General features: G+C 42.0%; 6 protein-coding genes across 7 annotated transcripts; 5 read left to right on the plus strand and 1 right to left on the minus strand.

The window, feature by feature from the left end:
- Window positions 1–303: 303 nt before the first annotated feature.
- RB195_007346 (uncharacterized protein) lies at window positions 304–25,224 on the minus strand (the record flags this gene model as incomplete). Of its 2 annotated transcripts, XM_064180921.1 has the most annotated exons (13): window positions 304–396; window positions 472–519; window positions 6,322–6,468; window positions 6,529–6,605; window positions 9,094–9,194; window positions 13,427–13,512; window positions 15,087–15,135; window positions 17,018–17,227; window positions 19,073–19,138; window positions 22,329–22,426; window positions 22,503–22,576; window positions 24,283–24,419; window positions 24,515–24,549. In XM_064180921.1, the coding sequence occupies 13 exons, from the start codon at window positions 24,547–24,549 to the stop codon at window positions 304–306; spliced, it is 1,221 nt and encodes a 406-aa protein (XP_064037753.1). The 2 variants fall into 2 exon arrangements, with proteins under 2 accessions (XP_064037753.1, XP_064037759.1); XM_064180922.1 differs by lacking the exons at window positions 304–396; window positions 472–519 and adding an exon at window positions 25,166–25,224 and having other exon boundaries at window positions 6,304–6,468; window positions 24,515–24,610.
- Window positions 962–1,228, plus strand: RB195_007347 (uncharacterized protein; the record flags this gene model as incomplete). The annotated part of the gene is made up of 1 exon (XM_064180923.1): window positions 962–1,228. The coding sequence occupies one exon, from the start codon at window positions 962–964 to the stop codon at window positions 1,226–1,228; it is 267 nt and encodes an 88-aa protein (XP_064037754.1).
- Window positions 1,315–2,686, plus strand: RB195_007348 (uncharacterized protein; the record flags this gene model as incomplete). The annotated part of the gene is made up of 3 exons (XM_064180924.1): window positions 1,315–1,386; window positions 1,608–2,267; window positions 2,321–2,686. 3 exons carry the CDS (start codon window positions 1,315–1,317, stop codon window positions 2,684–2,686), a joined length of 1,098 nt encoding a protein of 365 aa, XP_064037755.1.
- RB195_007349 (uncharacterized protein) lies at window positions 2,886–3,152 on the plus strand (the record flags this gene model as incomplete). Its single annotated transcript, XM_064180925.1, has 1 exon — window positions 2,886–3,152. The coding sequence occupies one exon, from the start codon at window positions 2,886–2,888 to the stop codon at window positions 3,150–3,152; it is 267 nt and encodes an 88-aa protein (XP_064037756.1).
- Window positions 3,167–3,643, plus strand: RB195_007350 (uncharacterized protein; the record flags this gene model as incomplete). Its single annotated transcript, XM_064180926.1, has 1 exon — window positions 3,167–3,643. The coding sequence occupies one exon, from the start codon at window positions 3,167–3,169 to the stop codon at window positions 3,641–3,643; it is 477 nt and encodes a 158-aa protein (XP_064037757.1).
- Window positions 5,119–5,376, plus strand: RB195_007351 (uncharacterized protein; the record flags this gene model as incomplete). The annotated part of the gene is made up of 1 exon (XM_064180928.1): window positions 5,119–5,376. The coding sequence occupies one exon, from the start codon at window positions 5,119–5,121 to the stop codon at window positions 5,374–5,376; it is 258 nt and encodes an 85-aa protein (XP_064037758.1).
- Window positions 25,225–25,284: the final 60 nt, after the last annotated feature.

The following is a 25,284-nucleotide window of genomic DNA, read 5'->3' on the forward strand; positions in this document are numbered from 1 at the left end:
AAAGGAAGGAAAAGGGCATAGCCATGACTAACTCTGTGTCAGGACCTTTTTAGCGTTTTGATTCCATTCCAATTAGTTGCATTCCAATTAGTTTCAGCGGAGCGATTTCATCACGCGGTGATCTGCTAACACCACGGCAACGCGGTTACGTAGGGTAGGCACAGCAATTTGGGCTCTTTTAGTTCCCGTTTTCAGGTGTGACCACTTATGTGATGGTAACTTGTTCTGGATGAGGCATTCGAGAGGATACGTTGAAGATGTCCTGATTTTCAAATGTTTGATAAAAGCGAAGACGTTAAAACTTTAGTCGAGTGTTACAATCTTAGTTCCGGCTTCATATTTATAATCGTCAGGGATATTAAGAGTAGCAAACACAAAGAACTTGAAGTCCTTTATCTAAATGTGAAACAAAAAGGCACAATTATCGGAAATGATTTATTCGTCGTATGTGAAGCACTTGCATTCGCTTACCGTTAAGCAGTTTAATCCAGCACCAGAAATCGCTTCCTCAACATCGCCCTTAAAAATATCTTGTTTAAAAAGGTAAATCAAATCAAGGTTTGGAAATAATTGAGAAAAACTTGTTAGCGGAGTTTGAGGTTTTGGCTTTCATCCCTTTAAATATGATCTGGTGGATAAGAGAGCAGTATTTCACATCTGTTCTATATTAGACTTTCGAACTGACTGATAGTTTAATGACAGTATTAGTACTGGACTTTCAGACATTAAAAAGAAACATGTCACGAGATTGACGATGATGAAATCTTTCCATGAATAGTTCACAATTATGAACGTGATCACACTCAATCTTCAGTATTCAGAAAAATTGCAAGGCAATTCTTGGTTGGAATGGATGATAGAATGCAATTCCATCGTCTCCCAACGTCTATTACCTAACTGATATACCTCAAATAAGCAGGTGAAGAGGTCATATAGGCTATCGAAATGGAAAAGGACTAGGATGACTATCTGTACTTATAATGCACGTACGGTTGCATTGGAAGCTGCCATCGAAGATCTGATGATGCAAGCCAAGAAAATCAAGTACGTCGTCATTGGACTGACCGACGTCACCCTCTCAACGCCGTATATGAAAGAAGAAGAACTGTTCCTAGGAACATGCAACAGTAGAAGTGTTGGTGGAGTTGGCATCCTCGTCAACACGAGCATGGCAAAGAACATCGACTCTTTCGAACAAATTACGACCCGAATCGACGTCTGCGGATGAGAAGATGAAGTCCAACACCAGCTCTGACTACCTTCGTCGCTTACGTTCCAACATCAAGCTACGAAGAAGAAGTCGAAGCTTACTATATGGACTTGGAAAAGTTCTACCGAGAAGATCATGCCTTCTACAAGGTCATAATTAGCGATTTCAACGCCAAGGTTGGCCCAAAAAGAACACTTGAGAAACTTCACACCGGGACCCACGGCCTATGATGGAATGACCAAAGGAAGAGGCTCTCCGAGTTCATCATGACGACTAAGACCATCCATGGGAACTCGCAATTCCAGAAGCCCTCCTCTCTACGCTGGATGTGGGAGTCACCCGCTGGGGGGTACCGTAATGAAATAGACCACATCATCATCAATAAAAGGTTCTGCAGACGAATGTCGCTGTTGTACCAAAGTTCTATACGGGATCGGACCATTGCCTCCTCCGAGGAAGACTTTCCTTCACAAGGAGAGCAGAGAAAGCCGCCAAGTTCAGAGAGAGAAATCCCAGGACTACCATCAACTGGGATCTCTTCGCTACGTTAGCTGGCTTTTGGAAAGATTCCGCAATGGACAACGTCGACGAGGAATATGACCGGCTCGTTGAACACCTTCACGACTGCGCGAAGAAGGCTGAAAGTTTTAAAACCATGAAGAAACGGCTATCTCTTGAAACTCTTGAGCTGATACGCCAGCGTGCATCACGATCCGCAGGGAACCAAGAACTCACGCCCGTGCTCACAAGGCTTTGCAGAGAGACGATAAAGGAAGACCTTAAAGAGAAAAGAGCAGAAGTGCTGGCTGAAGCTGCAGAGGCGGGGAAAAGCATCCGCTATGCTCGAGACTTCGCCAGTCGCGAGACAAGGATGACTGCTCTCCGGAACCCAAAGGGAACAACCATGGCATCGAGAAGGGGGATGGAGAAAATCATCTACGACTTCTACTCTGATCTCTTCGACAGCCATTTCCACTTGCCTCCTCACCATCTGAGGGAAGACAGACATGTCATTCCAGAGGTTCTCCCGTCCGAAATACGACATGCTATCATGTCGGTAAGAAATCGTACGCACCCGGTCCCGACAGAATAAGACCAGAACACCTGAAGAGCCTTCCGCTAGTACTCATCAACACCCTGGCGAGGCTCTTTACACGTTATCTGTCGGAATGCAAGGTTCCTAAACAGTGGAAGACCAGCAAGACCATGTTATTGTATAAAAAGGGAGATCCCCATGACATCGGCAACTATCGCCCAATCTGCTTACTGTCCGTCATCTACAAGCTCTTTACAAGAGTAATCCTTAATAGGATTGAAAAAGTCTTGGATGAAGGACAGCCATGCGAACAAGCAGGGTTTCGAAAAGGATTCAGCACGATTGACCAAATTCACACTGTTTCGAATTTCATCGAGGTATCACGAGAGTACAAGATGCCGCTCTGCTTCACCTTCATCAACTTGCTTCGACCAAGTTGAGACGGAAGCGGTCGTAGAAGCCTTGGTCAACCAAGGCGTCCCTACTCAGTACATAAAGGTAATTCGAGAGTTGTGCAGCAACTTCACGACCGGAATTCTACAAGAATATCATCATTGACGTGAAGAGAAGGGTCCGACAGGGTGATACAATTTCACCCTTCTCTTCACGTCAATATTCACAGCCACCCTGGAGAACGCAATGCGAAAGTTGGAATGGGACGACATGGGAGTGAAGGTTGATGGTTGGCAGCTACACCATTTGCACTTTGCTGATGACATCGTACTGATAACACCTAGCATCAGCCAAGCGGAACGAATGCTGACCGAATTCAACGAAACATGTGGATGCATCGGTCTTCAGCTGAATCTACAAAAGACGATGTTCATGCGGAACGGATGGGTCTCGGATGCCCCATTCACCTCAACGGAACGAACATATCCGAATGCACCAGCTACGTTCATCTAGGTCGGGAATTGAACATGATGAACGACCTGATACCCGAGCTGGGCAAGAGGAGACGAGCGGCTTGGGAAGCGTACAAGAGCATGGAGGATGTAGTGAAGAAGACCAGGAACACCCGGCTCCGTGCTCACCTCTTCAACACCACCGTACTTCCTGCTTTGACCTATGCTTCGGAAACCTGGGCATTTCGCAAGCAGGAAAAAAAGCAGAATCGTCATTGGACAGTCAGTCAAAAGGGTGATGCTAAGAGTATCCCGCTTCAAGCAAATGAGGGACGGAATCGAAGTTCTCTCCTACGTCAGCGATCGAAGATTAGAGACGCCGCCGCGTTTGCCAAAGAAAGTAAAATAAGGTGGGCCGGACACGTGATGCGCTTTAACGACAACCGTTGGACCAGAGCCGTGAGCGACTGGGTTCCCCGCGATATTAAGCGCACTACAGGAAGACCGCCGATGGTCAGATTTCTTCACAAAGTCCTTCAAAGAAAATTATGATGCTCTCCGTGTCCCACGCGAAAGGAGGAATCACTGGGCTACTCTGGCACGCGACTGGAACAAATGGAAGAATAACTGGCGCCCGCTCGACCAGTTCGAAGATCAACGGGAGTCAAGGTGATCAAGGTGACCAATATCCATAGTAGAAAATGAACATTTTTCTGGCGTAGTAGCACCTCGCTTAGTGTTATTCTCCTATTCACTTCTTCCTTCAAGTCATTCTCAGTGGTCTCATATCCAATCCCATGCGTGTGATAATCGCCATTATTTAGTCCGTCAATTTTTCCTTCATTTTTTAAAGTGCAGTTCATAATAAGTTCGGCTGGGCGGAAGTACGGTCGTTGGTTCGAAATCTTGGTCAGCCAAGACGTTCATCACTTCAGGACGAATAATCTGGTACCAGATTTGTCTGCGAGAATAAAAGCATTGACCTGATACTCAGTTAAACATTCGTCAATAAAATTAAAACTATTCTGAATTGAAGTGGAACGCGTGTGCGTATCCCAAGAGGACTGATAAGCCCAAAACACGTCAGTATTTTTTGTGCCCATAACTTTCAATCTTCACGAAATAAAATTCTGTGTATTCGCACTTTTGTTCTCCTCTCTCAATTGAATGATCATCATCTAAACGAGACTGGTACGTCCCATGGAAAAGGACTGATGACATCTACAGAATGAAGGTTCGAGAGGAGCGGAGCCTCGTGTAAACATGTATGTAAGCTGCCTACTTCAAAAACAACTTACTAGGTTATTCAGAGCAATCCAGTAGTTGACAAATGCCTTCAAAATTACCTTTTATATGGGTACTGAGGAATGGTGAGGCCTTTTCCTAGTCTAGGATAGTTTCATTTAGGAATAGCACAACATTTACGCCACTAGAACTAGAAACTTCGTTTCACTTTCGGTCACATCTTTTTCGTAGTCGAATTCGAGTAAGTCCAGGTATTCCATTAGCAATTATAGTATTACTATTAATGTTATTAGCACTAGTAGCTCTGAGAAATATGATGCAGTACATTTCCGGTGTGGATCCTTGGGATGGACACAGGAGTTAAAAGCATCACCTCACGAATCTGAGGTGGTACGGATTTCAGGTGGAGTATTCTTATATGAGATAGTAGATTATTGATAGATGGGTGAATCCGTCCATTTCTTCCTAATTGCCGCAAAAAAACGGTACGGAAGATGCGGCGCGTGCACAAGGTTGGCGCGTTTCAATCGAAATCTTTGAAGAAATTAGCGCACCGGAGCCGTATCTTCCGGGCCGTTTTTTATGGTAAATAGGGAAGAAATGGACGGAATCACCCTTCTCTCCATAGCCTACAATCCCGTATACGAATACTCTACCTGAAATCCGTAGCACCTCAGATTCGTGGGGTGATGCCTTTAAGTAACGAAAGAATCTTTGAATAGATTTTCTTTGTGATCATCTACATGCCACAATAAGAAAAAACTAGGTGGGCCGGACACGTGATGCGCTTTAACGACAACCGTTGGACCAGAGCCGTGAGCGACTGGGTTCCCCGCGATATTACGCACACTACAGGAAGACGGCCGACACTATGGTCAGATTTCTTCACGGAGTCCTTCAAGGAATATTATGATGCTCTTCGTGTCCCACGCGAAAGGAGAAACCACTGGGCTGCTTTGGCACGCGATCGGGACAAATGGAAGAATTACTGGCGCCCGCTCGACCAGTTCGAAGATCAACGGGAGTCAAGAAGCAGGTGAAGCTCTCCAACCTGTACTATCACACCCGTTGCCGTTGACTGCTATCGTTTTCCTACCCACAATAAATTCATATCTAGACACACCGTCAAGAACGAGACTGTTTCTTACCCTTTGTGGATTATCAGAGTTTTGAGCGTGATCACTATCATATTCGTGAGCTACACTGCCATCCTTGTCTATTCGCTTACAAATTCCAATATCATCAATTTTTTGGTACGCCTTTGATCCCCTTTAAGTATCTAGAGAGAGATTTTTCTTTATTAATATAGCCGAGCGGGACTGATGGTAAAACATTCTCAAAACTTTCCCATATCATGAACTTGAGACAATTTATTTTCTATTTGAAGGCATCACCTCACGAATCAGAGTGGTATGGGTGTCCGATAGGCAAACTCTATACGGGGTCGTAGATTGCGGGATCAAGGGTGGTTCCGCCCAGTTCTCCCTAATTGTTGGAGAAAAAACGTGGTCAGAAGCTCCGTTTTTCACTGCGATTTCAGTTGCAACGCGCCAGCCTTGTGCTCGCGCCGCATCCACCTGCACGGCAGTCGAAAGCAGCAGTGAGTTCTCTCCGACTACACACTCAAGTGGAATCTATGAATGTGTTGCTGAGGAGACCAGAACGTATACATAGAGGAGCGATCTAACGTTCCTCGTTGGAACTAAAGCGGGTCCAACGCCGTTTTTCTTTAGGACGATTAGAGAGAAGTGAGCAGAACCACACCTGATCCCGCAACTGACAACTCCATCTCTAGCTTTTACAGTTGATTCCCTCATCACGTCAGAATGCCTAGTATGGTATGTTGCCTTTAATGAATTCGTCCTCTCTCGTCCAAAAAAAAAGAGAAAATCCAACGCACTTTTTACTGTAATTTAGCGTGCTTTACTGTACCGTTTCTCATCTGATCAATTGGCCTTAACACAAAATTATGCGGAATAACTTACACTATGAATGCGTGCACGACAATTCTTTGATTTTAAAACATGCAAAGTGAGTTTTGATGGGTCATATCCAACTTCCTGATAGGATTTCAAATGCATAGTATGTGTAATAACAGGTTGACTTCCGATAAATCCATATTGCAATTGAACCTGAAATTTATGCTTCACCACTAGCAATAGTGTTTGCTAAGAGAAAGAAACAATGATTACAGCTGGTTCTTTCATCATGAAATTGATGCGAAGCTCATTCATATCATCTTTTGCAATGCCGAACATTATTGCTTCATCTTTAAAAAGACGTTTTAAGAAGATTAAAAATACAAAATTCCAAAGTAGCATAGGAAAAGGGCCAAAAAAAGTAGCATAGGAAAAAGGGTAGGATAGAAGAATGAAGTCTCGGGCGTATCAATTTGCCTTGGCGCGCCAACCCGTCTTACTGTAGTTGTTGACGTTTTTAGGACTATTTTTTTGGCCTATATGAGGACTTGTGGGAGCCAGGCGATATATTAAGTAAGTTATAGAGGGATGATGACTTGGTAGGCACTGGGGCGGTTTCGAGCCATCAACTGTGCGGACACAGCGGACCTTTTACCGACTACGCTGCACCTGCCCTCTCACATAAGTTAGACTAAACGAGGAAGTACGTCTTTTTTTCGGAGACTCCCATTGCAGACAATGTCAATTATGTTTCCTCATCATCACCTTGTTTTAAGGAGGTGCGTGTATGTACGTGTATGTAGGTATTATGAAACTAAATTCTGCGAAGCATCACTTGCTGTGAAAACAGGAATGGCGAACGGCGAAGGGGTGATATGTCGGAACCGCAATTTTTTGGGCGGCTTCGACGCCAAACAGTCAAGTTACTGTTTCTAATGGAACCATAATTGACAATATGGGGTCAAGGATGTTTAGTGAATCTGGTGAACATGATGGGTTAACCCACAGAAGAGTGGAGGGATACATTTGGTTGGAACGCTACGCAAGCAAGCTCCGTTTTGCAGCCTGTTCTCTTCAACGTACCAACTCAACCCCGTTGAGGAGGCCCCTAATATGCATACATACATAAATTCAAATAATAATTGAATGAGTCCTTCCAGAAAATTGCGCTAGTTACATTTTTGGTGAGAAAGCGGGCTTTCAGAATTCTACAGAAAGTGCTTCATACTTAGAACTTCCTTTTCACTTAAGGCAAGCGAGCACCCAAAAAATCAGAAAGTCTAGCGTCAAGCAGAAGTTTCTATCCAACGCTTTTTTGAGAATTGGATTTGATGACGTCGGGTGGCCTTCACGTTTTCGTGTATTTATTGTATTTATTGGTATTTATTGGTTTCAGCATAGATGTGCAAATTTTCTGTTCCGTTCTTCTCGTCTACTACTGCCGCGAGGTATTCAATTGAAATGTTCATTTTTAATCCTTCAAAGGATAAAGGATAAAATGTCTGGCGTTAATCAAGCCGCTTGGAATGCGCCACCACGTTCACTTCAATTCAGAATTGTTTGAGGTTTACGAACGTGTGTGCAACCCATACAATGGCTTGTTGGGGCTAACCGAAGTGTCAAGTGTTTCAATGCTTAAAGACAAGTCCAGTTTATCAGTTATAAATTAAGTACCAATTTATCGACCTCCAAGGGATGAAAAGGTTAAACAACTTTATTGGCTAACGTTTCGGCAGAATCACCTTCTTCTGCTCGTCTGGCATTGGGCAGTGTCCGGGGAGAGCAGACTTAGATAGCTTCATTTTGGTCGTTGAAATAACACCGAACAATTTGAAAGCTAGTTCGAAATCGTTTGTACAATACCATCTGTACAACATCGAACAGTGTTATTTGACCCACAGAGAGAGCAGAAGACTGCTCGTGATCAGATGTAATCTGCCGGTGATTTCTTGCACGAACTGTGTCGACGAATATGCCGGTGAAACGCCACGACAGCAGTATGTCCGCATCAAACAGCACGTGAATGGAAAGAATAGGTTATGAGAATGAACACCTTTAGATGCCCACAGAAGACAAAAACAGGACAGAGCCGATTTTGAAATAAGGGTCCAAATCTTAGCGCACGAATTTAAAAAAAAATTGGCTTGAAAATTGCCATTGGAGGCATTTTGGATCCAGGCTAAAAATCCTAAAATGAACCGCAAGGACGAATGTCTGTCGATAACGCGGGAACTCGCGCCATATCGCGGATGGTTCTTTCAATCTGCGTGAAACATTTGAACCATTCGCTCTCGTGAACGATCAGTCAGCGGTTGACGCTTAGCATCGCTGAAGGTGAGCATTCAGTGTAGTCGCTAAGTTGGTGATTGAAAAAGTAGGCATGGAGTCTATCAGTTTACTTGTGGAGAGGTTTTGGCCGTTTAGATTGTAAATTGAATCGCCCATTTCAGGCTCTCAAGAAGGCGATTCTGTCGATACGTTAGCCAATAAATTTATTTAACAACATCGTGTACAAAAATCAAAATATATCAAACTCAATACTGACTTAAAACATCGGTTAGCCTCCGCAAGTCGTGGTATGGGCAGTTACACGTTCGTAAACCTCAAATGATACTAATTGAAGTGAACGTGGTGGCGCATCCCAAACGGATTGACGCCAGACACTTTATCCTTTATCCTTTTTAATCCTTCAAATTCTGCAAGCTCCAACTCTTCGAACTAATTTCTTAACCTAAGCAGCAAGAGGAACGTGAATGAACAGATGACGCCTCGTTTAAAGTCGCTTCGAGAAGTAAAATGTTAATTGGTAAGAAGAGGGTTATTCATTTCTTAACAAACCTGAATCAGTGGGAATAAAGACCTCGTGAATGAACAGAAGGTTAAGTGCGTTACCCTCTGCATCACACCACTTGGAACCCTTGTCGAAACAAATCCTCATCCTGAAATATGCTGAGATTAGGATTGGAAGCTAGCAGGATGTACAGTTGGGTCAAAACGACGAGGCACGGACAGTTGCGTAAGCGCCTGCGCTCGAAGCGGCACGGTAGAGCGTAGCGAGTGGGGTCGTGTGGGGATCCTCCCTGCAGTTCGCCCATCCCTGCAGTTCGCCATGGTCCCACCTTGTTTCTATCCGCCTCAACCGTACCGCTCGAAAATCGGCCGCTGGCGCAACTGTACGTGCTTTATGTTTTTTGACCCTACTATATTAGTCATCAGTGTTCGACGATGACATTGTAAAACGTCGGAAAGAGGCGGCATAGAAATATCAAATATTTAAAAACTCTTAAATTGTTTTGAAGTTTTTTTTTCACAATGGTCCTGCCCTACTTTGCTTTTCACATAGTTAAGAGCGTATGAAGCTGTAATGTTGAAACGACTGTAGCAGTCTCAGCGGTCTTTTGATCTTTTTCCTTCTGCACAGATTTGGTTTGGTTGAACTTTGATTGAAACTTTTCTAAAGGAAGCCGTTTACGTTCTATTCGGCAATTGCACGTGAGTGGATGTCATCATTGTTTTTGCTCAAGATGCTTCATCGTTTCGAACAATTTCATCAAAGTTTCTGAAATCGTGTGGATTTTAAGGAAGATAACCTTTGTAGCAGGATTTCCTGACTTTTTCTTGATGATAATGGAGAAAACAAAACTTAATTTTTTGTCTTCTTAAAAATTGTTTGTCCGAGAATGCTTCTGGAGGTTAGTTTAGTACAGGAATGCGAACGCTGTATATTTGGAGAAGGCACCAAATGGTTACGGTGTTGAAGAATTTCAGGATATTCGATTTGATTGTTGGCGAAACGTAGACGTTCTTTTTTTTCCTTTTTCCTTGAATTGAAAATCGCATTGACCGTAACATAGTTCGCTCCATTCTTTGAAAATAAATCATGCGAAGAGTGAAGTTTTCTCATTTTCATCCATGATGTTCGCTTTTTGCCCTTCTCGACGGCGTACCAGATATCCCGAGGGGAAGCTGCTCCAGAAAGCAGTGTTAATAACAGTGTCCATGGAGTTCGGGTTTGCGGATGGGCCTCATATGGAGGAGTTGACGATGGATCTGGCGTACCGTGCAAAGTGTTCAGTATCAAGAAAACTGAAGCACGAATCAACAGCGCTTGTTGAAGGGATTGTGCGATGCCTTCGCGATGTCGACAGCACTGAAATACTGCGAATCCAGCGAGAGATGGAGGACGAGAGTAAGCATCTTAAACCGGAAGGACTCGTGATGACTGCACCGCTATTCGAGGCACAAGACTAGCAGGAATTCCTCACCAATCCTCCGTTGCGGTTAATAATTACCGGCACAACATCGAAGGAACTTGACACTGCAGACGATTCCAGTGGAGGTTACATCATGGAACTAGTGGGGTTGAAGAATTCGGAAGTGATCATGGAGAGATATCGTGAGGACCTGTCTTCAAATAAGTTGCGTCTTTCTTTATTCGTACGCAAATGTACGTCATCCGGCTCACGCTGATGATCTGTCCTATATCATGGGGGTTCATCCATTTGAGCATGACGCGAATGAGGCGATATTGGCTGTGGTTTATCCTAGATTCTTTGTAGACTTCGTGAAAACCGGAAGACCACGTCGAGATTGGACACCACTCTAACAATACTTGGACAATTACATGATTATCGATGTGGATGTACATAATGGGACTATACCGCATATGGAATTACACAACGAATCACAAGTTGTTAGCTACTGGAGAGGTCTCAAGAAGTATGACAAGCAACTCAGCGCACTTAAGAAGACGGTCGCTATAATACATGATGTGTCTATGTCCAACTATAGTGGTGCAACAGCAACTAGCGTCAATCATTCCACTATCATTGAGTTATTCTTGCCATTGTTCGCAGTTATTGTTACTGTATTGCTAGTTGGATATCTGGTACGGTACATATGAGGCGAATCCGCAAACCCGAACCCCAAGAAAAAAAAAAATTTTTTTTAAAAAACTTCCCCCCCGTAGTACGCCGTCAAGAAAGGCAAAAACAGAACATCATGGATGAAAATGAGAAAACTCCACTCTTCGCATGATTTATTTTCAAAGAATAAACAAAGGAGCAAACTATGTTACGATCGATGCGATTTTCAACTCAAGGAAAAAGGAAAAAAAATTTCAGGATACTTTTTTCTGTAGTTCCAACTCCATAAACTTTCATAATAACTAATTTATATTTTCCCAATAAAAAAAAGCAAGTAGAGAGGAAAATGAGAAGAAAGTGAAACAAAATGGAAATAGAAATGATTATATGGAAGTAAAAATTCGCTGCTTTCTTGAATCAGGTCAGCTTTGTCTTCTACACTGTTGTGAGTCAGGAAAAAATTGGTGGCTTCTATGCTCGGTTCCGCTGTCGTGTGTACGCAACCTGGACATTTGTTCTCCCTACCTAATTCCTCCCTCTAAATCAAAGATCAGCGGATAAAGATCCAGAGGGTATGTGCAAGCCTTTTTTTATCGTAAAACAGGGAATTTTTGGTCAAACAATCGCTCCTTCACGCCCACTAACTAAAATCTAACAACAGAGCACCACATGTTGTTACTAGAGATTATGTTGATTATGGTGAACCTTTACGATGATTCTGAAGATTCCTGTAAAACAGCCGGAGCCCACTAAGAATCCGTCTAGGAATCGGGCTAACTCGGTGCGTGCTGAACTGCGCAATCACTATGTTAAAGATTTCAGATTCACGCCAGATTCGTTGGGTGTTATGTCACCCAACGAATATGGCGTTGTATGGATTTTCATTGGATTATACCTACATGGGATCCTGAATTGTGAATGCAGGGATGGATCCGCTCATCTCTCCCTGGATTAGTGTAAACAGAAGGCTATTATTCATTGCTATTCGCCCCTAACATTCACAAAAAAGTTAGGATTTTTAATTAAATTAAATCTAATTTAATTTAATTTAATTTTCAATTGAAATTTTTAGTTTCGGAAAATTTAAATATGAATTAAACGAATTTAAAAAGCGTATGAATAATACGTTTTAGAAAAATAAAATAAAAATAGAAATTTCAGAAATGATTATGATTCCAGACCACAGAATTCCACTAGTGCTGTAATCTTAGGCTTACTCAAACATGTTTAGTGGTGTTTTTGAAAACCTGCTATTTTTCAAGAAATTGGAGTCATGTTCTAAAAGTTCCACTTCTTTCGTCCTCAGTATCAAATGTTAAGGGGAGGCATGGTGTAGCGGTTAGAAGTTCCGCTTCCAGCACGATCGTTCGAGATTCGGATCCTCCCTAGTGCTCACCAAGCCTTTCATCCATTAGTGGTGAATAAATCAGCACCAGACTTGTCTAGGAAGATAAAAACACTGTCTTGACACATCGGCTAACCACCGCATTGTATAGGCCAGATGCACGTTCGTAAACCTCAAACGATTCTGAATTGAAGCGAACGTGGGGGCGCGTCCCAAGCGGATTGATTAATACCAGAAACTTTATCCTTTATCTTTTATCAGATATCAAAATGGGGCAATCTTAACATAGAGGTCATCGTTTTTCGCTACTATATTGAACGTGCTTTGTCGTTAGCGGTTCTATCGCTTCGAAAAATTCATTTTAACACTGATTTCTGGGAGTGCGTTGAAGATCGCCCAGTACAGGAAACGGACAATAGAGATCAGCTTACTTCAACGCTTAAAAAAAGTCACGCCTGCAATAAAAAAAAATGCAATCATAAAGTGAAAGTACAATGAACGGATTTTTTTTTCTGCTCTATTAATACTTTTTAGTAATGTGGTTCAGCCGCAACGTTATGCTGTAGAACATAATGAATTAACGGGTTGGAGTATAGCTGTCCATTTTTGGCCTAACCGTTCACTGGAACCATAAATGCTTACATGTAGATCATTATCAGTAATGTGCTGATTTATTAGTCTTTCAATTCTTCAATTTCACTAGCCTATCGATTGATTCTACTTGGATATTCTGACGAAGAAGTACCACTGTTTTTCGAGAACTTTCAAATTGTCTGTTAAAGAGTTAGCGTTTTTACTGTACTCCATGTGTTGAGTTGCTTGTGACTTTAGAAAAAGAGAAGATTCGGTTTTTTATTATTTCGGTTTAAGTTATTTTAAGTCCAGCAGTGTCAAAAGTCTATAAAAGATGAATACAGAAAAGAAAGAATATAATAAGAAGAGAAATGGTACTTCGACATACCAATCACATGTAGCCATATTGATAGAGATCGCTTGTAGAGGTGATGTGCGAGACTTTTCATCTTTTTTGCATTGTGAGTTTTCTTGCTGAATATTTATTATGAATTATTATTATGAATTATTTGTGAAGAAATGGCAAGTTATCGCTTTTCTCTAATGTACTCCTAACAGCGGACTTTTCCCTCTATATGTCACTTTACCGCTTAAAAGTAACCGTGCTATTTGCACGTGCAAATTATGTTTCGCACTCAGATGTGTTGGCAACCGCAGCTATTTTGTACTTATTCAGAAGCCAAGGAAAATACCTAGCTAATAGAGAAGAAAGAAAGAAAGCAAGAAAAGAAGGAAATAGAAATACTAATTTAAAATGCAACAAAAGACGAGTCTTAATACCCCTCAACTATTCGGGAGAGAAAAAAGAAGCGACCATGCTTATGACCGTGAGGAATTCCTACGGAACAGAGATACATGTATTATTATTGATGAATACTTAACATTTTCACGCCAACTGAACCCGTGTACTTTGAATTTCAGGCCACTCTCGAGAAGTAAGTAGTAAGTATAATAGCACAAGTATAATAGATCACAAATGTAGAGGAGCATAAGAGGTTGCATGTTCTCCGTAATACGGTTAAAGTCATCACCCATTTCCTCCATTTCTTCCTAATTGCGTAATCTGCCTAATTTCTTCCTAATTTAATTTAAAAAAGTGGTCCGGAAGATGCGGCGCGTGCACAAGGTTGGCGCGCTTCAATCGAAATCTTTGAAGAAATTAGCGCACCGGAGCGCTCGATGCCGTACTTTCCGGGCCGTTTTCTACGGCAACTAGGAAGAAATGGACGAAAGCATCCTTCTCTCCATAATCTACGATCCCGTATACGAATACTCCAGCTGAAATCAGTACCACCTCAGATTCGCGGGGTGATGCCTTTAAGTAACGAAAGAATCTCTGAATAGATTTTCTTTGTGATAATCTACATGCTACAATAAGAAAAAACTACGAACATAGTATTTGTTCAAAATAGTTGTTATGCGGAACATACCTTCTAATGTATTATACGCAGCATAATATTCTCTGCAAAAAGAAGTACTGTCCGTTATCTCTGCTAGTAGACAGCTTATTCAGAGACCATAAAAAAAGAGACTAACAACTGCTGATCAAGCTAATACTTCTCTCACGACTTTTATTACTGGGAGCCGCGTATAAGAGTTTGATTGCTGTCCGTATGTGGTGGCGCTGCTTATACTAAACGCAATCAGGTATTCGAGTGTACGCATTGAGAACGTGCGAGCTACACAGCCTCCACAGCTATAGCTATAGCTCCATATGGCGAAAGATAGTAAACAGTAAATAACTAGTAGCCAATAACCTATGAATAGTTGACAAATAGTAAATAACTTCTGTTGGCAACGAATAAGCTTGCCTAAACTAGAGCCTCCACATCTCCACATGCTTTCACTTTCAATGGAAGTCGTAATAAAAGCTATACCACGACCAGGAGGTATTAGCCTGTATTTTATTTTTCGATTAGTTTCTTAATAACCATGCAGAAATTGGGAAAACAGACAATACTTCATGTACTCAGAAGCCCAAAAACAGCTATTTTATTGTGGTTTCATAGCTTTTCCTCTTTGGTAATCGGTAAACACAAAAGACATACTTTTCGAATAAAGTATTCGTTTGCAATGGGCTTCGCTGACTGTTCGGACCTAAAAACGGAAACCAAGGAATCGCATATCATTGAAGATGACTCATGCTAAGCTAGAAACAGTTTAATTTCAAAGTGATTTTTTTGTGCTTCTGTTGCAAACATCCAGCGAGAAGATCACTTGGCTTTTTTCTCTGCGCTCGTGACATTTCACAGAAAACAATAAATCTAAATTTCCTTATTGATTATTGAAAACGACGCACAATGGAAGTGTCCAATATGTTCTAGGATACATTTTTCCGTGAAATTTAGTAGTCCAATAAAAAAATAACTCACTTTCTTAAGAAATGTCGTTTCGTTACGTGTGATGTATGATTTGTATAGGCTGGGCAAAAAGTCTTGCCACCATTTGTCATTTTTCTGCTTTATTTTTTTTTTGCTCAGCTTACAATGGAAATTAATCAATAATACAATCACCATTATTCAGTACAACAGTGTCCCACCAAATGTGCCAGCATTCCCTCGAATCCAGGAAACAACGAAAGAAACACGTCTTGGGTTGGAGGTCCGATTTGGCTTGCGTCGGTGGGTCTTCTCCTCAAGGAAGCCACACATCACGGTACACGTTAGAGTCGTAGAGAATCCAACTCTCATCTCAGGTGGTAAGACCTCCAAACAACTCTTTCGATAAGGGCGAAGAAGGAGAGATTGACAGATGGATACCCGGGTAAACCGGGTGCCATCCGTCAAGGTGTGAGGGATCCATCGAGCCAGCACTTTTCTGCAGATGAGGGTATGGAGGCGACTGGCGACTGTTGATTGGCTACACCCAAGTCTGGTCGCAAGACTGCGAGAGTTGAACTCCGGATCCTCTTTGACAGCGTCGAGAATGGCGGAGTCTTCAAAAATGTGGGGCTTCTCGACGGGGCGTTTCGGCTTGTCTTCGACGTCAGTGCCTCCGTTTGCGAACCAGCACTTGACAGTCCTGATTGTAGTAGTGCCCTCGCCCAATCTGTTGTTGATGTTGCGGGCTGCTGCCGTATCCTATGCCGCCACGCCATTCATAGTAGATGATAGCTCGAAGTTGCTCTTGCGTAATTGGCATCGTGATTAAAGTTAAGGAACGCCCCGGCTATATATACCTATTGTGGAGAAGCTTCGAAAATGTTCTACAACTACAACATGGTGCAACATGTTTCCGGCCCAAAAAATGGAAAGTTTTAGAATTTTTGAAGAATGGGTGATAAGACTTTCTGTCCAGCCTACTATTTACCGACAGCTACATGATAGATCACCCTAATCACCTTGACTCCCGTTCTTCGTCTCGAGCTCGAGAGGAGGCGCTAGTAACAATTCCATTTGTTCCTATCGGGTGCCAGAGTCGCTATGGTTTATCCTTCCGAGTAGAAGAGGGAGAACATCGAATTTTCCTTCGAAGGACGTTGTAAGAAGTCTGATCGATCGGATGGAACCTAGTCACTCTCGCCTCTGCTCCAACGGTTGCCGTTGAGACGCATCACGTCTTCGGTACACCTTATTTGGTTTACATAGCAAATGTGCCTCCAAACTTCGATCGCTGATGTAGGGCAGAGCTTCGAATCGTGTTCTTCAATTGTGTTATTCTCTCTTGTTAGCTAGTAAAACACGCAATTTTTGTTGCAATAGATCTGGTAAGGTCCATTCGTTTACATAGAAAACATTTTTCCATACAGAAAGTAGTTCCAAAGTATTACAAGATCGCATAAGTGTACGGTTTACTTGGTTTAGCATTTTATATTCTTTCGAGTTTTCGTTGTAGTTGTACGAACATTGACTACTTCACCAAACAACTAATATTATGTCATGCGTGCAAAAGAATAACTAAAACAGCTCCAAATTATAGCAAAATAGCGGTGTAAAGAGACTTATAGAACAGTAGAATTACAAGATTCATGTTTTCTTACCAGTTCTCATCTCCCATAAAGTCTGAATAGTCTAGGTCTGAAGGACAACAGATTTCTTGTGACTCCTGCTCTTGTTTCATGTTGGCATAAATTTTTGAGGTTTTTCCGGCACTTTTCAGAGAAGAACCAGCCATTGTCCCAGAAATAATGTAAGGAGTATCTCTAGATCCCTCTATTCCTTTGAAGAATTGAGATAGGTCCGCTTTAGGTCTGAATTAAGAAAATGACAGCTTTTTGCTGTGACCATTTACTGTTTAGTAAATGTCTATTTTTGTCACATGAACTGGGCTTTACGACGAGTTAAAATGATCCGACTTATGCAATTTTGACTAAGAGGTTCAAAATCTAGCATCTGACAATAAGTATATCATTCCAATGCAGTTAGAATTGTGTTTCTAGCTCCACGGCGAGGTTATGCGAAAGTCCTACATAGTAAACGTTAATCAGCTTCACAACGTATCACATCACTGGAAATTTTGGTAGGAATGTAACTTTTGGTTTCTTTTACGCAAGGAAGAATATAATAGACTGTTCTAAGGATGTGTTGACGACAACAGGTTTCGTTTTGGCCTTAGCGCAGGAACTCAAGGTTCTTTCATATTCCTCGTTGCATCTGACTTTTGCATTTTCGCCAAACATTTTCTTCCCTATGCACCTGTTATTAGTGCAAGACTACCAATGTGACTAACTTACTCTAATATTACTTCATCAGAATGATGATAGTATCGTTTCAATGCGCCGGTACAGCCAACGAATAACATTAACTTGTCTCACTGGAGAAATATTTCGCAATGTAGTTGGGTCAAAACGACATGAAGCACGGACAATTGCGCAAGTGGCCGGGATCGTGAAAGGATACTACCGCCACCCTCCTCTGCAGTTCGCCATGGTCTCAATTCCAACTGTTGTCTCCACTGCACCGCTTCGAGCGCAGTGCAATTGTCAGCACTGCATATAGAAATGTGATCTAATTATGTGAATCCATTACCGTTCAGTTCTTCGAAATTGCAGTGCAAAAAAACACCAAACTATGTGTTGGACCAGGTGTAGCACAGTCAGTGAGGGGATCCACTGTCTGCACGTTCGATCGGAGGTTCGAATTCGCCCTAACGCTCACCAAACCCTTCATCCCTCCGAGGTCGATAAATTGGTACCAGACTTGACTTGATACATTGGCTAGCCCCCTTAAAAGCATCACCCCACGAATCTGAGGTGGTATAGATTTCAGGTGGAATATTCGTATACGGGATAGTAGATTATGGAGAGGGATGTGATTCCGTCCATTTCTTCCTAGTTGCCGTAAAAAACGGCCCGGAAGATACAGTGCGTGCACAAGGCTGGGGCGCTCTAATCGAACTCCTTGTGGAAAATAGTGCGCCAGAATGCTCGAAGCCGTATCTTCTGGGCCGTTTTTTACGGCAATTAGGAAGAAATGGACGGAATCACACCCCTTTTCATAATGTACTATCCCGTATACGAATACTCCACCTGAGATCCTTACCACCTCAGATTCGTGGTATGCTGCCTTTAAGTGATTGTATGGGCCAGTTACACTTTCGTAAACTTCAAACGATTTTGAATTGATGTGAACGTGGTGGCGCATCCCAAGCGGATTGATTAACGTCAGACACCGTCCTTTTATCCTTAATATTTGTTTAACAATGGAAGAGAGCAGAAAAGAACCGTAGAACAGTTATGACTGCGACAATGATAAGCAAACATTTCACCACAGCATTTTGCTTCGACATGTCCTAAACTAGAATTTAGTTGCTAGATTCTCGCTCGTTAAGATAGAACTTATTTTTATCTACCCTGGAAAGGTATGTAGAAATAAAAAAAAATTGCTTTACACATTCATACCCTTTTTACGCAGTCTCAAAGTCTTGAGTTTAGAAGCCCACGGCTATCGAGCGGATTACAAATGTTCACCATGAATACTTACCTAGCAACGTACTCGTATTTAAAGCTTGTTAGGGAGTAGTTATTCTCACATGAATAGTAGGTGAAAGTAACAATAGAACTGAACATTACATGTCAAATAAATCAGGAACTTACTCGGTCTTTACTACGGAACCGCGCAGGCTACCTCCGTCACCATAAAAACCAGTTTGACAGTACGGGCTAAAAAAAAAGAAATAAGCTGAAACTCGTTTTTTTTGCCAACAAAGATGGTAATCCTAAAGGCAACCTCTGCGATGGCAACAGATTACCTCTACTTTAGAAAAAATCTATTAAAGCTAGGAGTCCAAATAATATCAATATGTAATCAAACAAAAATAAATATGATACAATAATAGATAACAATGAAAATAACAAATAAATACAACGATAAATAAAAAAAGAAACAAATAATATCATCATGCTGCGTGATAATGGCCTTATTCTGTCACGTGTGTGTGCGTGTAATGAAATTCCAGAACCGAGTGAGACGAATCCTGCGGCGTCGAGTTGGTGGGCCGGTGCCAGAAGACCATAAAATGGGTTGGGACGGACCCAACGGCGTCGATTTGATACGCCGAGACGCAGTAGTAGCGCACAATAATGCCAAGTGAATTTGTCAAGATGAAAACTAAGTGTGGTGAACCACTTCATGGTAGGGAAATTTTTTTTCTCCCTTAATACCCCCCCCCCCTTTTCTCATTGGTGCGAAGCAGTTAAAATAAAAAGGCTTACGAAAAAAGGCTTTTGATTTGCCTCAGATAAGTGCTAAAAATTCAAAACTAACTTTTAACAAAGCAGTCCTAACTGATGATAGCACCCAATGTTCTCAAAAATCCAGTATTTGCTAATGGAGAGGTCATGACTTCCCCTAACATAAGCGCAAGTATAAATAAATTAAGTTCCACGCCAAATGGTTAAATAATGAAAAAAGTACAAGAAGATAATTATGTCAGAATGCCAGAGAGGTTTCGGACTTTTATAGCTTCCTCAAACAAATAACGGAACTTTTTTCCATTGATTTAATACTTTAATTAGTAACTGCTTTGTAGGCGTGCATTGCGCTCTTTCATAAAACCTGTAGTGAGTCAATTAGAGGCATTGCCCCACCAATCTGACGTGGCATGGATTTCTGACGGACAAACTCTATGAATAAAAAAAATATGTTCGGGTCGTAGATTGCAGGATAAGCGGTGGTTCCGCTCAGCTCCTTCCAATCGTTGAAAAAAGGGGTCAAAAGCTTCGTTTTTCACGACGATTTCAGTCCCCCTTCTGCACGCGCCGCATCCAGCTGCGTAGCAGTCGAAGGCCAATGAATTCTCTTGGACTGCCTATTCAAGTGGAACGTATGAATAGGTTGCTGAGGGGACCAGAACGTATACATAGAAGAGCGTTCTAACGTCCCTCGTAGGAATTAACGCAGTTCCCACGCCATTTTTTAGAACGATTAAGGAGGGGTAAGCAGAACCACCCCTGAAATCTACCACTCCTTCTCAAGTTTCAGCCGTGAATTCCCTCATCATGTCAGATTCGTGATATGCAGTCTTTAAGTCTAGACTTGAGAGCTTAGCAGAACCACCAACCGTTAGCTCTTGTTCGCCGAATGCAAAACAATAGATGACATAACATGACATTCTGGTTTCATCCAGCTGTAATGTGTCACCCTCGTTCGCACTCCGCGTACAGGGGTGAACGATCAAATCAGTGATGTCTTCTCACCATTCTATTCAAGTGAAACTAATGAATATGGTCTTGAAAGGACCAGAACATGTGCATAGAGGCGCGTTCTAACTTCGGAGGATATGAGGCGGGTCTCACGCCGTTTTTTTTTACGATTATTAGGGACAGATGAGCGGAACTACCCCGTATATCGCGATCTACAATCCCATCAATGACTTTTCGGCGGGTTTCCCCGCCACGTCAGATTCCTTTAAAGGCATCACCCCACGAATCCAAGATGGTATGGATTTCAGGCGGGTAATGCTTATACGGAGAAGAAGGTGATTCCATTCATCTCTTTCTGTATCAGTGTAAACGACCTCCGAACGCCATTTTCTACGACGGTTTTCTGCTTCAATGCACAACCCTTGCGCCCCGCCTGCAATTCGTCCGAATGGATTTTCGACGAATCGCAGGCGCAAGGGTGGCGTGTTGGCTAGATAGCAATACATGAACCATGACTGACTAGCTAGTGGCTCAAGAACTGGCGCCACAGAAGGAAGTTTGCGATGCTAAAGCAACCCTTAAACTTTAGAAGCTTGAGTTATAGACAGCATACCACGAAACTGAAATGGTATGTTTTTCCAATGGAAAGCTTCTATGAAAGGTCGCAGATTGCGGAAAACCACGTGGTTCCGCTCATCTATCCGTAGTCGCTGTGATGAAAAGGGCTCGGAAGCCGCGGTTTTTACGACGGCTTGCATTGCAACGCACTTGCGCATGCGCACGCATCAATGAGCGAACCGTACCTTTGGGGGATTAGTAAGGTGTTCTCACCGGCCTATTCAAGTTAAACTAATGAACAAACTGCTGAGGGGAATGGAGCGTGTACGTAGAGGCGTGTTCTAACGCATCTCGTAGGAACTGAAGTGATTCCCATTCCGTCTCTTATGACGGATAAAGGATAAAGTCTGGCGTTAATCAGTCCACTTGGAATGAGCCACTTGAGCTAAAAATGTAACTTTAGACATCGGCAAGCCGCCCGTAAGTCATTGTATGGGTCACTTACACGTTTGTGAACCTCAAACGATTCTGAATTGACGTGAATGTGGGGGCGCATCCCAAGCGGATTGATTAACGCCAGACACTTTGTAATTAATCCCTAACATTCTTACGACGATCAGGGAGAGATGAGCGGAACCACGTGGTTCTTCGCAATCTGCGACCGCATAGATTCCTCATAGAAACTTTCTATTCAGATTCATGGTATGATGTCCTTAAAAAAACTCCTTGAGTTTTTGGTATGAATTGTGCAAAATCGTTGAGTAACCCATATAAAGCAACTTTGAGGGTTCGAGAACCCTAGTACTCATCAACTGTATGAAAAACATTCTTTGTGATCCCAACGAACGTCTTATTTCTCAGTTGCCGTTCTCAAAAAATCCGCGGCCTTATTTCTGGCTTTCATTTTGTGCTCTGCCATTATATGCGATACCGTGGGTTAAGGGAGTGAAACAAAAGTGTTTTGTGTTATTTTAATACATCTAAGATATAAACTTTGCTGGTGTTGAAGTGTCGGAGACTGAGATTCTTTTGGTTGTTGTTGATCAAAATGTAAATGAAGTGTACCTCTTAATTTTGACCATAGGAAGAAGAGAAGTAATCGGATAGGATCAAAAAAGGAAAATATTTGTCAATGTTGGAAGAAGAAGACCTGGATGTAAGGAGAAGTATTTGTTTATCCTTTCTTGATATTTCGATGCTGACCGACTGCTGCTGTCCGATGTCCTCGTTATCAAAATCGTTGAGCACCTGAAATGAGCTTTTCTTAAGATCAAGAGAAGATATCCTATTTCTGTGGTTTCTGAGGTAAGAGGTATTCCCTCACCTCCACCTTCAATATGTCTGGATTCCCCCCTTCGCTTTTGAATTCAACCATCGACTTGACATATACGTATGGTTCTAAAAATAATCTTTTATTTTTTCATTCATTTTACACCTATCATTGCTCTCGCTCTCGCTTTTAGAGCATACAAGATACTCCGGAAACAAATGTTTTTGAATTCTAAAAAAGTGTGTTTTGGGGAGGCAAAGACTTGCAGAATTGCAGCTTTTTGAGTTTCATAAATTTCCGAATTATCAACTATTTGAATGACCCTTAATTTTGAATACACTACATATTTCACTGACAACACGTTATTAAAGCATCGCTCCAAGAAATTCCTAGTGTTGGAATCTTTAGATTGGTAGGTAGAGTTCGTGACGTAGTCTGGAAGTACCACGGCGTACTAAGTAACAGATCTTCGAATCGAAGGAATAAGAGGCACCTAGAGCATTGTTTCAATCAACAAGGCAAACTACCGGACTAATTTTAATGGAAACAAGCGAATTGAACTACTGATAATGTTACATAGGAGGAAAGGATGTAGCGCAGTCGGTTAGAGGTCCTGCTGCATGCACGATTGATCGAAAGTTGGAGTCCGCCCTAGCGCTCACCAAACCTTAACGACTCCTCTGGAGTTTCTATCCTCCCAGACACGTCTGATTCCAATTTAGATGGGATAGAAACCCTGACTTGACACATCGGCTGGCCCCCGAAAGTCATCGTGGGGGCGAGACGCACGTTCGTAAACCCTAAATGATTCTGAATTGAAGTGAACGTGGTGGCGAATCCCAGGCGGATTGATTAATGCCAGACACTTTATCCTTTATCACATAGCAAAGCGGCTTCTTTAGCTTATGTAACTGGTGAAGCCCGCTTTACGAGGTTTATTTCGCCAAACTAAGAGGCCTTGGTCTAAAGTTCTCTTCGTTTGTCAAATCCTTCGAATCGTTCGAATGCTTCTGACAACCTTAATTTTTGCATTTGTAAGCGGTGTATGGTTTCGATGTGCTTCTTGCAAACTGAATCCCAAGCCCTACCTACAAATATAACGAAAACATTATAGAAAATCTTGCTGAATTCTGATTTTACAGACGAAGGAGTGCTCTCAAGCTAAAGACTGAGCTCCACTTTATAGGGTTTCTGGAAAGAAAACAAGATGACAACGCGCGTGATGCTTTTGAGCTGTGCGTTATCGGTGCTTGCCATTCTCCACAACTGCGGTGATTGCGCAAAAATTGTCTTACATTACTATGGTAGTATTCACAGAGATTTTCTTTTTTTGGAATAAAAGAGAATATATTTTTGAGATTGCTTTATGGAAGTGCAGTTTACGAGAGACGGAAAAAAAGATGAGCTTAACTACGACCGACAAACCAGCGTGCACGAGTTTGTTGGAATTAAAGGCATCACCTCACGAATCTGAGGTGGTACAGATTTCAGGTGGAGTATTCGTATGCAGGATGGGAGACTACGGAGAGGAGGGTGATTCCGTCCATTTCTTCCTAATTGCCGTAAAAAACGGCCCGGAAGATACGGCTTCATTCGTTTTGGCGCACCATTTTGTACCAGAGGTCCGATTGGAGCGCGCCAGTGTTGTGCGGCGCCGCATCTTCCGGGCCGTTTTTTACGGCAGTTAGCAAGAAACGGACGGAATCATCTCCCTCTCCGTAGTCTCCCATCTCGTAAACGAATACTCCACCTGAAATCTGCACCACCTCAGATTCATGGGGTGATGCCTTTAAGATCGGCTCATTAGTCGACGGTTTCAAATGTAAAAACTTACTTGCACTTCCATCTTGAACGTGGTATACAATCTGCTCTAAGGGTAGGAATCGCAAGGAATCAGAACAAACTTCTTTAAGGTTGAATCCTACTCCGCCCGATACTTGCTCAATTTTGCTTGAGAAGCAAACAAATACCCTGTGAATAATTGATCCGAAAAAACAAAAACAAAAAAAATGCATTCACATCTTGTAAAGTTCCAAGTGAACATTACTGAGTTTAACATCACTCACGCTTCACAGAATTTTGGAGGATAGAGGAAAATCATAAAAGAGCTTGGAATGTTACTATATAATGATGCGAATCCTGGTCTATAGTATGACGTTTTGCTGTAATAGTGTATTTCTGAATTGAGTAAAAATGAAAACCTGAAAAAATCCTAAAGCACCATAATAATTAAGCTGAATGCTTATAAGTGATTCTAGTGCATTGTTTAAGAGTTGTGAGTTTTATGGTTGAAAAACATTTATACTTGATTTTACACCTATATTCCCCTCTCCATCTACCGCTATAGCTTTGGAACATCATTCGATGTATCAGACAAAGTTCCTCCTTTTTCTCTAAGAAATTATCATATAACAGTGTGCTAACATGAAATGTTGTATATATGTTATCATCGTACTGGCGAAGATGGGGTCTTACGTCAGATCATGTACATTATTAGCTACTGTTTGAAAAGATATCTATATGCGTGAATAAAAATGTGGCAAACACGAGGAAGGGTCTCGAGATTACAGCATACAGGAGATGCACAGACATTAATTTCAGTGAAAAGCTATATCAGCAGCTGTCTCTGCCAACTAAAGCTTAACAACGTCCTAAATGTTTTTTTTGTTGACAACTTCGTCCGGAACTACTGCGCTGTACTCATGCACCAATTATACCGTTGAACCAGTTTCATGCGCTGTCGCTCTGATCCCATCCGTAGTCCCAAAGAGTGCATGCTGGCAGCACACCAATTCTATTAATAATAATAATAATAGTAATAATAATAATAATAATA

Source organism: Necator americanus, chromosome I (genome assembly GCF_031761385.1).
Source record: "Necator americanus strain Aroian chromosome I, whole genome shotgun sequence".
NCBI lineage: Eukaryota > Metazoa > Nematoda > Chromadorea > Rhabditida > Ancylostomatidae > Necator > Necator americanus.